General features: G+C 40.8%; 1 protein-coding gene across 2 annotated transcripts in view; it reads left to right on the top strand.

The window, feature by feature from the left end:
• LOC149805078 (ribonuclease Oy-like) overlaps positions 1-15,676 on the top strand; it is a 50,672-nt gene extending 34,996 nt beyond the window's left edge. For both annotated transcript variants that reach the window (XM_089947140.1, XM_089947146.1), the window contains exon 10: positions 15,201-15,676. In XM_089947140.1, coding sequence (XP_089803266.1) covers positions 15,201-15,380 — 180 coding nt within the window. In that variant the 3' untranslated portion in view covers positions 15,381-15,676. The remainder of the gene's footprint in view (positions 1-15,200) is intronic.
• The last annotated feature ends 418 nt before the right edge of the window (positions 15,677-16,094 follow it).

Genomic DNA, 16,094 nt, shown 5'->3' on the forward strand with positions numbered 1-16,094 from the left:
ATCAACATCACGCGAACATGATTAAAACATCATATTTTATTCCGATTTGTATCATTGCTTTTTGTCATTGAATAATATCATATCTATATATGAGGTTATATAAAGAGGATTATTAATTCTATTAGAGATATTCTTTTTAAATTATTTGGAAGATGAGCTTCATTCAGTGTTGTTATGTGCAGAGTTTGGATACTATTTGTTTCGGCAAACTGAAAGTTATACTTGGCTATAGTGAATTGAAAGGAAGTGTTGTTCCTTAAGAAAACTAATAATTTCAAAATCCTGTATTCTTTAGATCAAAGAAAAGGATTTATTGTTATAGTTTAGGCAAATTGAAAGCTACACCACAAGTTATACCACATTGTTTTTGGTTTAAGTGTTGTAGTGTTATAGCATCATAATGCTTATAAAGTACCGAGCTTGATAAGAAAAACGGATTGAAATTTGTAAAGGCTCGGACATGATTGAAAACATTCAGTCACGCGCCTTTTTCTTGTTCTTATTATTAAGAATTTTTTGAGGAAAAGTTTTCATTTATTGTGTTTTGGATTTTGTGTTGTATTTGTTGGGTCTAATAATTTCAAAATCTTGTATTCTTTAGATCAAAGAAAAGGATTTGTTGGTATAGTTTCGGCAAATTGAAAGCTACACCACAAGTTATACTACATTGTTTTTAGTTTAAGTTTTGTAGAGGATTCTACGTTGGTCCACATCTTGTGACGAGAACATGTGAATGGAATGCGGTGAACTGTGATTATTTATAGGGGAAGGGCGGATCAAAACGGATTGAGTTTATTCACCAATCCAAACGCGCGTTACAAAATTCAGTCACAATGCGGAACCAGTCTTCCAATCCGAAGACAGCGACCTGTGACGTCACATTCCCTATATAGAGTCGCTAGCGTCTGTGTTCAGTCAATCCATGCAACACAGTTTTCAATCATGACTGAACCTAAGAAGACGATGAATTGGGGTGCACCGGCCGTGGAGACGAGAAGCGATGGTACAGAAGCGGTTACCAAAGTTAACACATCTCTTCTTCCAGAAGAGGTCGATTTTAATTGGGATTTAGTGGATTTTCTTTCTTCTTCGCAAGAATTTGTTCCGGTACACAGTACCTTCGCCACTTTCTCCTTCTTTACCACACGTCGAGGATTTTAAACAGACACAGAAAGAAGAATTGGAGAAATTTTTACAGCAGCAGAAGGAAGCAGAACAAGCTTTTCTCCTTCAACAACAACAGCAAGAAGAAGAAGAGGCAAGAAGGAAACGACAGGAAGAAGAAGCAGAAAAGAAACAAAGTCTAAGAGAGAATAGTGAAAGTCAAACGGTCACGGTACTTTTAGACATTTTAGCAGAGTTAAGGAGTCTCAAACAAATGTATCAGACTTCTTTATTACGACCGAAGAGAAAAAGACCTTCTCGAGATAAACAACCCAACCCTGTTCGTACTCATGCCATACCACCATAAGTGATTTCTACCAAATCATCATCGACAGGAGCCAGTTCAGAAGTAGGCCTTGGTCGTGGCAAAGCTTAAGGCAGTTAAAGATGATTACGTCTCATTCTTGAGTTTGTTTTTTTAACAAACAAAATACCCAAGGGCCCTTTTCAGGGCCACCAACTTCTCTCGAAAAGAGATAGTATTTCAATTGCCAACATCAATTAAAACTCAAAAAAGCCTTTTTTACCCATATTGTACGTGTGTGAATGCGTGAGTGCGTGAGTGTAGGTTCTTATTCTAAAAATCAAAACCAAGAGTCACTTAAGCTTTATGCCTGGTCTCTTCTGGTACAAATTTTACAATCCAATTCACAGCACAACATAACACTTTATCTTCACTCTCTCTGTTTTCTAAATTTCTTCACTTTCACAAGTTTTTCCTCCACTACTTCCTCACTTTCTCCTCGTCTTCTTTTCTTCTCATGTTTCTCTTTCTGAACGTACCTGGGTTCTTCCTTTGGGATGGGTACCTCTTCTTCTTCCTGTTCTGAACCCCTCCCTTCTTCTTGCTCCTGTTGTTTCTCAGGCATTCTGAAGACCAGTGTCCTTTTTCTTGACAATGATAACAGGTATCTTGACTATTGTTTCTTCTAGCACCTGTTTTGCCCTTTTGACGGTCTGGACACTCTGAAGACCAATGTCCTTTCTTCTTACAGATATAGCAAGTATCTTGACTTTTATCTCGAAAGGAGGGTGAGTAGTCTGTCGGCTTGTCTGAAGAATTTATTTTTTATGACACCTTGCAAAGCTCTGATCAAAAGTTCGATCTGTGTAGGCTCTTCCATCGTTCTGCTCAGTTTGAGAGTGAAATGAATATTGGATATAATGTGACCCATGGCGTTTAAAATGTAGTCATTTGACTTTTCTCAGTCAAGATGAAACGATCGCATCAATTCGTGAAGAAAGAAGAAGAAAGTAAGAGGCAGAAACGTGATTTATCGCCTCGTACAGTAGCTGAAGTCTTGACACAAATTCATGCCAGTGATTTTGAAAATGACAAGGGTGGACCAGAATCCAGACTCAGAGAGTCTACATCCAGACAAAGTTCACCATTAGTAAACCCTGAAAAGTACTATCACGTTCGAGAGACGGAAAAGCGTTCCTCTAGAAAAATTAGAACCACCGCCTTACACCTACTCGGTGAAGTTTAAACATTTCAAGTCTAACGTACAACTGGAGAAAGCAGAGGGCTTCATCACCGACGTGTGGGATTCTTTGTTAACCACACTGAAACGTCAATGTCAAGCCAAAGAAGATGCTCGCTTGAGACTTTCCATTCATCACGACGGTTTGAAGTCCCCCTTTTGGATCGAGTTTAGCAGCCCAGCAGAATTGACACCTTCCAAAGTCATCAACAAGATTCAACACGTGCAACAATCCAATTACCAATTTCACATCACCGATGTTATTGGTGGACAACCTTCGCAGCACCAAAATGAGCCTCGTTCGAATTAACAACCCTCAAGATCAAATGTGTTTAGCTCGTGCCATCGTGGTGGGACCAACGTATGCCGACAAGATTGACACTGTAGAATGGAAAAGAGCTTGGCAAACAATTCAAAACTCAAATCGTGCCAAACAACGAAATTAAGCCGAAGTCCTGTTAATGCAAGCGCGGTTAAACTGTGACATTCCTGAAATGCAAAAATTGCAAGATGTCTTGGATCCACGTTACACCTTGAAAGTGCACCCTCAAGAAGTGCGCGGACCTTTGTTTTTCGAGGCAAAGATTTTAAAGACCGAAAATACATTCACGTCTATTATCACGATGAACATTTCGATGCCATTACCAGTATCACCGGATTCATGTGATACAGTTATTACTGTGAGATATGTGACTATGGCTATAACAGTCGAGAGCAACACAAACATTGTGGATCGAAATTTGAGGGATGTTTGGCCTCTCAACCCTGTCTGGACAAAGGACAAGAACGAGTGCATTGCCCTGCTCGTCAGCGCACTTTCTTCAGTCCAACCTGTTACCAACATCATCTAAAGACGCAAGGTTCACAGCAGAAAAGTGCTTGTCAACTCCTGATATTGTGCCCTACTTGTGGACAATGCATACGTACCAACAGTGCCAAGGCACACGTATGTTCAGGAAAGAAACGATGTCACATTTGTCACCAAATCGTGGACTTGGAACACCAATGCTACATTCAAAAATACCATTCCAGACATCAAGAGGAAGATAATCAGAAGAAAGGAAATTTCATCTTTTTCGATTTCGAATGCATGCAAGAGACCGACATTCACATTCCTAATTTCTGCGTGGCTCATCGAGCGTGCGAGAAGTGCATCCAAGAGCTTATCTTTAGTCATTGTCTTCACTGCAGTAAGATTCCTGGAGGACATGAAAAAATATTTTGGGGACCTAACACGCTAGCCGATTTCGCCCAGTGGATCTTAGACCCCATCGACGAGACGTGGAGCCAAGAGGACATTGAATGTTACGCAGATTGTCATTGCCATGCCACAGTAATGACTCACAATTTCTCTGGATACGATGGACAGTTTCTTTTGAGATACTATACGGAACAAAGCACCGCACGTCCTAAAGTCACTTTAACACAACTGGCTGATCACCGCATCGACACTCAAACCAAAAAGCAAATCATTTTGAAACCTGGAGGGAGCGGTAATTTAGGAGGTGTCGTCATTCGCTCCCTCTTAAAATGGGATCCTAATGCCCCCAAAGTTCTCTCCAAGAAAAAGCCACTCCCAAAATAGCCAAACGAAGCCCAAAGAAGAAAAAGAGAAGCGGTGTCAAGACCAGGTCATGACCCCAGAAAAAGAAAAGCTCACAGAAAATGAAAAGTCCCCAGAAAAAGAAAAGCCCCCAGAAAACAGCTTCTACCCGCAAGAGAGGCACTTCGGTCAGGACGCAACCTTACATTCACAAACCACGACCTGCAACGTCAGTGGCCGCATCTCCGGTAGCCTCAGGATCTTCCACTTTTCCGTTGCTGGTGATGCTTGCCCAACCCAATTTGACACCCGTTCTTCCTTAGTTAATGAAACCATGGAAACCCACATCTCCAAGAACTTCGCCTTCAGCGGTGACACCCTCCTCCTCTTTAGCTGCAGTGGCAGCTGCTCACAAAGAACCTGCTCCCAAAATCGAAGTCCAAGAGAGATCGGGTATGTTACAGAGTTTACTGGATTTGTCCAAGCAAGAACTGTCCCGATTTAGTTCTTTGCGAACTCCTCCACGGCGCGTGATGCCTGTCATCAAGTTGATACGACGTAAAGACAATAAGTGGCGACGCGTTCCAGTATAAAAAAGACCTGAGACAAGGCATGGGTATCAGTGATTTTGTGCTCCTGAACGCCCAAAGATGTCACCTCAAAGAATGCACTAACGTCATTCTCCTGTCCAAAAAGGAAAAGAGACATGGACAGTCTCGTCGTCCGACAAAACGTTTAGCCAAACATCCACCTTACCCTAAGAAAAGACACAGTAGTCCAAAGAAAACGAGGAGTAGCCAAAGGGGAGGATTCTTTGGCGATTTTGGAAAACACATTGTCACCTTTTTGACGAAGCGATAGTCCAAAAAAAAAAAAAAAAAAAAAAAAGAAAAGCGCGTGTGCTAAGTCATCGATGTCAGTGTAGTTTTGGTGTGTGTCCCGGAACCAACAAGCAAAAAGTCACCCCCTAGAAAACATCCCTCTTCTAAACCCAAATGAAAGGAAAGGAAAGGACTGCCTCCTCGTTTAGTCAAACATGGCGACATGTTGTCTGTCCTGTCCAAAGCTTCTCCACCCATGCGGATAAAAACTCATTCAAACCGCCTCCAAAGATGTCATTGATACCGTGTGCGAATGTTGTTTGAACGCCTTGAAAGGTACGATACCTTTGTCAAAACACCAGAAACGATGCTTAGGCAAACATCGTCACGTTCTTCGCCAAATGGTTCAAAAGAAAATCCCCATTCGTCAAAAGAAGAAGATGTTGGTCCAACACGGAGGAATTTTGCCTCTATTATTTGGACCCTTGCTGAAAGGAGTATGGGGAACCATGCTGGGATGACTCGTAGGATCAGGATAAAAAGAGACCTCGGAAGTCCAAACATCTCAGACATGACCCTTGAAATCGAATGGAAGGACGAAACATGGCTTTAGTGCCTTACAAACGATGGATGGAATACCATCGTTGGCAAGAACAACGGATCCCGCATTTGCCTCCCAATCCCCATTTGAGCGAGATGTCCCAGTTACAACACGAATTGCAGTCCTTGATGGATCGCCAAGATTTGTCCGAAACAGAAAAATCTCAAAAGTACGGTCAACTCGTGCAACGACTACAACTCTTTCACCAGAAAGCTTTAGACGAAACAGCTCTACCCACTCTGAAAGATTTCAAAACCTTGATGAAAAGTCCATTACCCACACCACCACCACCACCCCCAGTGGTCATGAGAGACGCAACCTCACGAAAGCTTGAGGGAGATGAGGTACTATAAATATTTCAAACACCGTCAGCAGCTCCCATTCCTAGTAAGATTGCAGCGTCCTTGTTGACCCATTCCCCCACACCCCAACGAGAGGAAATGAAAGCTTGTGTTAAAAAGATGATGTCCACTCCTCCTTCGACAGAAGTGAAAAAGAAAGAAGGGAAAACAAAAGTGAAAAAAGAAAAGAAGACCAAAGTCATTCCATTACCACCTCCACCACTAGCTTCGACTTTTACTCCCGTAGCCCATCGGACACGTAAATCCGTTTCCAAACCACCCTTTCGCCCGTCCAAAGTAGCATCAGCGAAGAGTGGGTGACCTATTAACAAAAATGGAAAAGGTGTTAGCCAGCATTTACTACGATCCATCCCATCCTGCAGGTTACGGAGGAGTTTAGAAATTGTATCGTGCTGCCAAGACTCGACTGAAAAGTTTTCATTTACCTCATACTGATTTGTAAACCCATACCAACCATTATCATCAACCTGGATTTTGCAAAATAATTTCGTTTCCCGGTAGAACTGAACAAAGACTGAATTTGATCTTTGTGTATTCCGATGTGGTGGAGTACAACGTGGTGGGACACAGCTCGGTACCGTTACTGCGTGTCATTCCTTTCAAAGTGGATTTGCCACGAACGCTGACGAGGAAGGTTGAAACACCTATCACGTTCACCGCGAATTTGTACACCCTCATTATTTACCTGTCAGTAAGTCGTATTTTGACACTGTCAACATTGCTATAAAAGGAGATCTAGGACAAAATATTTCATTCACCAAAGGGAAAGTCACGGTGAAACTCCATTTTTTAAAACAATTCTCTAACGACTCATAAATCATGTATCTAGTGTACCGAGGCGTCGCTCGAGAGCGAGGACATGGTTTAGGAGATATGTTGAAATCAGCCTTTCGTTCGGTGGCTCCGGTGTTGTAACCGATGGTGACACGAGGATTGCACGCCTTGAAAGATGCCGCATTGACGCACGGCAAAGAATTTCTCCAAAATGTTATCATTGACAAGCAAAACTCTAAAGAAGCTTTCTTGAGAGCAGGCAAACATGTCTTGCTGAAAACAGGCAAAGACATTTTGGGCCGACGAGAAAAGCCTATAAATGCCCTGGGCGCTGCTGAGTCAGACATTCCTGCTTCCCGGACGCCACAGCACGGAGGACAAGGCAGAAAGAGACGACGAAGAAAACACACCTTTAGAAGCGTTCATACTCATAAAGTAAGAAAGACTAAGAATAGAAGAACTGTCCGAGACTTAGACGTTTTTGATTATTAAAAACCATACAGAGAAACAAAAATGATTCACCGAGAGTCTTGCGACTGTTCCAAGTCGGAACTGGATCTGTTTGCCATGCCACCCACTATGATGACGATGCAAGAATCTCAGTGGATCTAATTTCATCCCGTCTTCTCTTTGACAGCCTCCGCTCTCATCGAGTTTGAAATCAAAGGACAGCCAGACGATTACATCGATCTGAACAACAGTTACTTGTACCTGAAAGTCAATGTGGAAGACACATCAACGGATGGTCTCAATCTAAGGGACGGTGAGGTAGTAACTCCCGTCAACAATTTTATGCATTCCTTGTTCAGCGAAGTCGATCTATATTTAATTAACAAACTGGTCAGCAGCAGTGTATATACATACCCTTATCGAGCGTACCTGGAAAATCTCTTGACGTACGGAATAGAAGCCAAAAACACTCATCTAGATGCCTGCGTGGTATGGAAACCTGACACGGCAAACAAATTCACCGAGCTAGATGACGAAAATAAGGGATTTACTGGACGTCAAGAGAAAATCAAACTAAGCCGTAGTTTAGAACTAATGGATCGTTTGCATTTGGACATGTGGTTGCAAGAGAAGTATTTGTTGAACAGTGTAGATGTTCGCCTGAGACTGAATCTCAGCAGTACCACTTTCCATTTGATGGCTACAACTGCCGATTACAAAACCATTATCCAATAAGCCAGACTCTACGTGCGACGCGTGGAAGTGTTACCTAAAGTGGGAAACGACATCAGTCACACTTTGAACAGAACGACCGCCAAGTATCCGATCCGACGCGTGGAAGTAAAAACCTTCACCATACCAGCTGGACATCAATACATGATCGAAGATCATCTGTTCCAGGGACAGTTACCCAAGCGTTTGATCATTGGCATCGTCAAAAATTCAGCCTTTAACGGAGCCTACAAGGAAAATCTTTTCGAGTTTCATCATTACAACGTGTCCAAGATCGAAGTCAGTCGCGATGGCAAGACCTTATGTGCCAGACCCGTCGAACATAACTTTACCCAGAAGAATTACTTGAGATCGTACTTGTCCCTGTACGAAGCTACCGGGCAGTTAGGAACCAACACCAGTCACGGCATTACGTACGACGATTACGCATGCGGTTGTGCTTTGTGGGCTTCTGATTTCACTCCAGACCAAGGCAGTTACGAGGGACATTTCCACGCTATAAAATTGAGTGTATCTTCACTTTGCACATTCACCTCTAGACCACACGTTGAACGTGATCCTGTATGCCGAATTCGATACTACCATAGAAATCAACAGTTTGAGATAAGTCATTTTAGACTATTAGAAGCTATGGAGGACTGTTATCTCTCTTTGAATAGTGGAGAATCTTTGGACATGGAATGGGAGGAGCCCGTGGAAGCAGACCCCAAGACAAAGACGAAAAGGACATAGTGATAAAATCCAGATGGCCAGAACAAGAACAACATTTAGTCTCCTGTTTTGCCAAACACTTGGCAGAAAAAATTACGGAATTGATCAAGAAGGATTGCTATGTATGTCAAAACGATCATCCCAGTCAAATTCAACATGATAAATGTCTGATGCTGTGTCAAGAAGAAAAATTGGACGAGTATCTGGAAGTAGCTTGGAGTCTCGTCTCGGAGAAAGCCGTGTTGCGTCAGTGGTATAAAGGCTTGCGTGAACATTCTTGTCCTCCATTAATGACTCTGGAGATCTGTTACACTGAAGCTCTCTTGACTCAGAGTGAAGAGACAAAACGAAGAAATGGTTACTTGTCAGACAAATTTAAAGGGAAAGTCAGAATTGAATTGATCACTTATCATTACCTGTGAAGAAATAACTAGAATAAACAAAACAGCACAAAAATGGATACCTGGGAACTTTATTACCTTTTGAACCACAGTTCACACACTGCTTCTTGGAATCCTGTCATGTATGCTAAAGATGAACTACCTCATCACAAACCTCAAGACCATCAATCTTATGTCATCAACACGGACGACAGTCATCTTCCAGGAACCCACTGGGTAGCCGTCTACTTTCCTAAAGAAGGATATGTGGAGTATTTCGATCCGTATGGATTGCCTCCTCTGGAAGACGACATCATTGACTTTATGAGAAGAAATGCCCAGACAACACGATTCAATAATGTGAAATTACAAGGCACAGATTCCATGATGTTTGGACAATATTGTGTGTATTTTCTGAATCAACGCAGTCTTGGATATTCTTTAGAACATTTAGTGAATTATTTTGATCGTCACTCCTCTAGAAAGGATGAGAAAGTAGATCGATGGTTTTTTGACCATTATGGTTATCTTTTGTCTTTTGCAAAAAAACGGCTACATCAATGGCCCAATGACTTCCAACAGTGGAAGTCTAACTTCAGTTCACAACGTTGTCAACCTTGTCCAAAATAAATGGTTATTAGAAACAATGTTTGTTATTGATTGAATTGTTAATTTAAAAATTTGTTAATTGTTGATTGTTAGTTATTTGAATAAAATGTGTTGTGTTTTGAAAAAAGTCGTCTGTCGTTTGTTTGCCATTTGTAGCATGAACCATGCTCTTTGACTTCTCTCTATCCCTCAAATCAAACTATTTGAGTGTTCCGACTCTAAACCGTGTAAGGATGTTTTCGATCGCATCCGCGCTTGAACCATATAAAGCGGGGTAGTCTCCAGTCTGACCATCCATTGTTGACTCATCCTCCTATGAAGATGTGTTCAAGATTAGCCAAGTTGAACGAAGTTTAGACTTCAGAAAGAACAGAGAGAACAGAGAGAGCAGCAGTAGCAGGAACCTGACAGAGGTTTTGTCGACTGCCGTGTCGACACCAAAGAGTTATCCTTCTCTTTCCCAAGAAGTTTTCCCTATCCTGTGGGAAAGCCTGCCGCCAGACGAGAACGCAATGTTAGATCATAAAAGATTGCCATAGCTCCTCGTTCACAAAAACAGCCCTTTTCAGGGCTACCCAATACTGTAGAAAAGAAATACTAATTCAATTGTCAATGGTACGTTATTAAGTTTAAAAAATAGAAGTGTGCCTATAAGCACTTCGTTTCCGTAGCTTATCAAAAGTTTTAATTAGTGATTGTTAATATAAAAAAAGTGAGTGAGTCTTTCTTTTAAGTCCGCGCGTTTTTTGTGATAATATGGGCAATGTAAGTTTTGGTGTCAGGGATGTTTTCCTTCACGTCCGTGCTTGACCAATATAAAGGGAACGCTCGTAAGTCTGGCTAGAAACAGAATAAATCAATTAAGTAATTAATACATACTTGTGTATTGTCATTGGACTGTACATTACTGGGCACCACTCTTAGTGCGGCTGGGTGGGAAAATGGGGGCGGGAGTAGCATACGGTTTACAACCTAATCAGGGTGGGTACCGTCAGTGCGAGGGCCGATGCTACACCTGCACCTATCACCTACCTCAGCTCCATGAGCTGCCCAGATGTATAGCCTAGCAGGCAGTGTAACAGGTAAATGATCATTAGGACAACAACTTATATACTAACATCTTTTTCTATTTTTCTATTCCTACTTAAAGCATCATGAATGGTGATAAAAGTACTAATTATAACTGGCCTACAACATTAAAAGTATAAGTGGCTTAAATCCCAGCCATCAGGGCCCTCTGCACAATGCGGCAACAAATTAATCATAAACTAATTAGAAAATTAAAATAACAACCCAAAAGTAGACCTATAAGGTGGCTAAAAACCCAAGCCATCAGGACCAGCCACACAAGGTGGCATCAACTTATATAATTAGGAATTATGACCTTAAAATAGTGAACTATAAGGTGACTAAAAACCCAGTCATCAGGCCCCCCCCCCCGCACAAAGCGGAAACAATTATTATTAGCATAGAAACACCAAATATCATTAATTAAATAATTTCTCCCCTAAAATAGATTACGACATTCATCTTGCTATCTATATCTATATTCTTTCTACAAACAGTACAAATGATTTTCCAAATTATAAATATGGCAAACGGCCCCTTTCAGCAAATTAAGGATTAAAAATACATACCGGATGCAGGGTGCGACCCTCTGCAGAGCCCGATCCTGCTTTGCCACCTCCAGACGTGTACTATCTAGGTGAGTGCGTGTGGACCATTCCCACCCACCATTAGTCCCCTGAGACATAAATGTCTCGAAATCGGACCAATCAAATAGCACTTTCTAAGTGCATTAACGCGTTGGTCGAAGTGGCACCATACCTTCCCCCTCGAAAAAACCAAATATTTCCAAATGGGAAACAAACTGTTCGTACATACCCGAAAGGGTGATAAAAGACCTAAATCCAACCAGTCAGTCAGTCAGACTGGCTACCTTGTTGATTCAACAACGATGAAGAATGGGCAGCAGACTAAAAAAAAATATCGAACTTCAGATGCACCTGGAATATACCAGGCGGCTCCTGGACGAGCTGACGCAGGAAGCCTTAGAAAAAAGAGAAAGAATAGAAAAAGAAGAAGAGTAGAAGAAAAAGAAAGTAGAAGAGGAAAAGAAAAGGCCAATCTTACCTCACCTGATCATGAGGCAGATAGGTAAAATCAAGCCTATGGTAAGGACACCGCCCAAGCGGCAAGCACCACAGCCACTACCAATACCAAGACCCGTTGAATTGGAGAGGCAAAGACAAGAGTGGGAGCCTCAGCGCTTACAATATCCACGGATGAATAATAGACAAAGGAGACAAGAACAAATTTTCACTATCCCTCAAACGGAGAACTAGAATAGTGAAGCCACTCAAGCCCCATCTGCGCTTCCAACCACAAGAATAAATTGGAAAAATGACCGTTGTGTCTGTGGTGCTCGGCATGGGAGATGTCGTCACTAACAGGTGCATCTGAAGTTTACAACAACAAAAAAGAAAAACAGCCCTTTTCAGGGCTAGCCAATAATATAGAAAAGAAACTATTCAAATTGCCAATTTGTGTGAATGTGGAGTAGTGTGATAATAAACATTCACTCCTTTACTAATGTGATTATGTGTGTGCATGTGCGCGCGCGAGCGTGTGTGTGTGTGTGTGTGTGTGTGTGTGTTTATATGAGCTTACGTACGTTTGTGTGGATAGTAGATTATTGGGGTTTGTAAGCGCTCACGTACGTTTGTATGGATAGTAGAGTGTGTGGTTGTTTAACTTTCCTTCTGTGTGGATAATATAATTAGGTTTTTGATTTTGCTTCTTCGCATGTGTGGATAGTATATTTAAGTTTTGTTTTTCTTCCTCTCGCGTGTGGATAGTATATATTGGTTTTGTTTTTCTTCTCCTCGTGTGTGGATAGTATATTTGTGATTAGTGTTTGCTTTTTCGCGTGTGTGGATAGTATATTTGTGATTAGTGTTTGCTTTTTTGCGTGTGTGGATAGTATATTTAAATTTTGTTTTTCTTCTCCTCATGTGGATAGTATATTTGTGGTTAGTTATGGCACCTTTCCGTGTGTGGATAGTATAATTGTGTTTGTTTTTGCTTTTTCGCGTGTGTGGATAGTATATTTTGGTTATGTTTTTGCTTCTTCCCGTGTGTGGATAGTATATTTGTGGTTAGTTATGGCACCTTTCCGTGTGTGTGGATAGGATATTTTGGTTTGTTTTTTGCTTCTTTGAGTGTGTGGATAGTATATTTTGGTTATGATTTTTGCTTCCTCACCTCTGTGTGAATAGTAGATAATATGCGAAGAGTTAAGTAGGAGATGTTTTCCTTCACGTCCGTACTTGACTCATATAAAGTCTACGGAATAAGCAAAAGAAGATGGTAGAAGTCTCGGTTTTATTCAACATCTTGAAAGAGAGTTGGTATTGGATAGTGGATGGCTTGAGAATGAATGGAGGCATCCAGTTACAAAAGACTTTGTCACAAGGCAAATAACAAGCCTCAAAGTAGCCATGGATCTTTTGAAAGATATGATAGAGGAAGAAGTGAAGAGATTAAGAGGCTTTGTTCACCCTCAGTATGTGAAAGTTGGTAACTTGAAAGAAGCCCTAGATATTTTCATAAGAGTCAGGTGTTTCTTAGAAGATATATTGGAATGGACAGAGTGGTCTTTCGTAAAATGGGGAATGGACCAGCTCAAGAAAGCAGAAGAACCGATGAGAAATGTGTTAACAGAAGAAGTGAAGAAGATAAAAGAAACCTGGGCTAAAGAGAGAAAAGAAAGAGAAAACATGAAGAAAAAGGAGGAATTTGAGAAACTGAATAAGAATTGGATGAAAGTCCAGGAGAAATTCAAGGCCATAGGTCATCCTGACTGGGTACCAGAGAATGAAGAGAGGAAGAAGAAGAAGAAAGGAATATTGGGTAAGGTCAGGGGCTGGTGGAAGATGTGGAGAAAATAGAAAAAGAAGAAAGAAGAAGAACCTAAAGGTACTTTTCAGGGCCACTCATATGCCTCGAAAAGAATTGCCTTCTTGCCTAAATTTTTTTGTGTCTGTTATATGTGGTATGTTGTCTATTGTATGTGTTATATAAATCTAAGTCCCACTCCTTTGCTCAGTACTGTGACGTCACCTCCCATGGTTACAACGGTGTTACCAATACCGTTACGTCAGACGTTATACAGACTCCACTTTCCCTTGTCCGTCAACAGGCCCAATATTCCCCATGTTAAATTTCCCTTGTCCGTAGACAGGCCCAATCCATTGCCCCTATATATTGCTATGTTCAATTTCCCATGTTAAATTCCCCTTGCCCGTGGATTTGCCTAGGGGAGTCTGTAATATATTTTCCCATTGTCCGTAGAGTGCCCCCATTCACTACTTCTGTACAAAGCAGACATGTTATATCGCTAGTGCTTTTAGAAGGGCAAGAATGACAAGAACAATTCCCCCCCCCCCACTCTTCCCAAAAACAAATAACAGTTTTATGATTAATGTAATATTTCACATGCACACACACACACACACACACACACACACACATATATGGGGTGGGGTAGGGGAGAGTGTGTGTAAATTTGCAAGATATTTCAAAAGTCAGAATATAGAACAAAACATAAACATCTGATGAATTAAAAAATACATTTATACTCTCTAACAATGTTTCTTTTGTCCCACTCAATAAATGTTGCCCCACTCAGAAAATCGTAAAATATGTGTCAGTGAAACACTATCATCATCTAACTGAACTGCAACAATGTTCCCAGACTGTTTACTCGTTGTGCCTATCTCAAAGGCAATATGAATTCTACAATTGTCGATGACCAACTGGGATTCGTCATCTTGCAAATTAAAAGGGTGTTCAGAGTTAAATAAAACACATCACAAAATTTTAAAGAAAAAACAGAAACACTGCTACATGTAGTTGGATGTCTAACTGGCCACACGGAGCTCACTGTGTTATAAACTGACTTTCATATTACTGTTACTAGATAGTCAACACTGACAAAATATCAGCGGATTGGTGGAGCTTGTTTTGTCACAATTTACTTTTGACTAGAAAAATATTACTTCTAAGAACGATATTCGCGTGAAAAGACTACATGCGTAGTAAACTTGATCTGTCGTAACTATGTCAGTGTACTAGATATTTGCCGCAGCCATGTTCGTCACATTTGTTACTATTGTAACCGACCGCTTTGGCGGCTTTGTGGTTAGAGCGTCCGCCTTGGATGCGGGAGGTCGCGGGTTTGAACCCCGGCTGAGTCATACCAAAGACTTACAAAAATGGTACTAACAGCTACCTCGCTTGGCGCTCAGCATTAAGAGGTTAATGTTAGGACTGGTCGGCCTGGTGTCAGGATAATGTGACTGGGTGGGACATCATGCTACATGTCTGCGATATGATGCCCCAGTGCTAGACATCACTGTAAACTGTTACACTGTAGACATTGTAGCGATATGACTAAACAATTGTTAAAGATACGTTAAAAATCTAAATCACACACACACACACAAACACACACACACACGCACTATTGTAACCCTCCTTGTCTTATAAAAACATTATTGTTTTGCAGGAAAGCAACAAGAGTCTTTTACTGGAAGTCCAAATTTGTCTTGACCTACAATTTAAAGTTATTGACTGCCCAAAATATGCCATGAATGGAACCTTGTTCGAAAACGTTTATGAGCACACGCAAAATGCAGCAGCGAAGGCTCTACGCTGTGGGAAGAAGTTTTATTATATTCCACTATAGACAAAACATTTGCAGGATTGTCCGACAACAATTTTACCGCGTGGGTGTCGGTGTATGGACTGATTTTGTTGTACACAGTGCATTATCATGGTGTACAAGTGATATAAGCATTAAATGCTACAAATATAAAATTTTCATTAAAATCATTACTCTACATTTTTCCATGCACCATATATTCTTGAGTGATTAATCCAAATGAATCATGGAAGTCACTGTACAGTAGAATCTAATTTATATGCGGCACTAACTGAGTGTAAATCCCTTTGCCACATTAAATTTCTATCTTTACAATTTTCTGCCAGCGCAGACACTGAGTAATTTTTCTTTACCCTGTCGTTTTGCCTTTGCTGTGTAGATTGGAGTCTTTCAGATCCTTCCAGCAACTTCTGATCTAGTGGTAAACTTCATTGAAAGATATATAGATATACATAGGTATATGTGCCTACATACCTTTCTTACACCATCAACTTATCCGGACAGGCAGACTCTAATAAAGTCAAGAAGAAAAAAAAAAAGAAGAAAAAACAACCCCAAAACAAATATATGACATAGATTGTTCGAATTTTTACAAATAGAAATCAAGTGTTTTGTTTTTAAGTAGATTACTTTGATATACTGTTTAGATAACACTAGGGAAGTTTAATTTACATATGTTGTCATTTCTAAAGATGGACATATTGACCAAACTTTGCATTCTCGCATTTTGAAGAGTTA

Source organism: Sinohyriopsis cumingii, chromosome 2, assembly GCF_028554795.1.
Source record: "Sinohyriopsis cumingii isolate HCF-2022 chromosome 2, ASM2855479v2, whole genome shotgun sequence".
NCBI lineage: Eukaryota > Metazoa > Mollusca > Bivalvia > Unionida > Unionidae > Sinohyriopsis > Sinohyriopsis cumingii.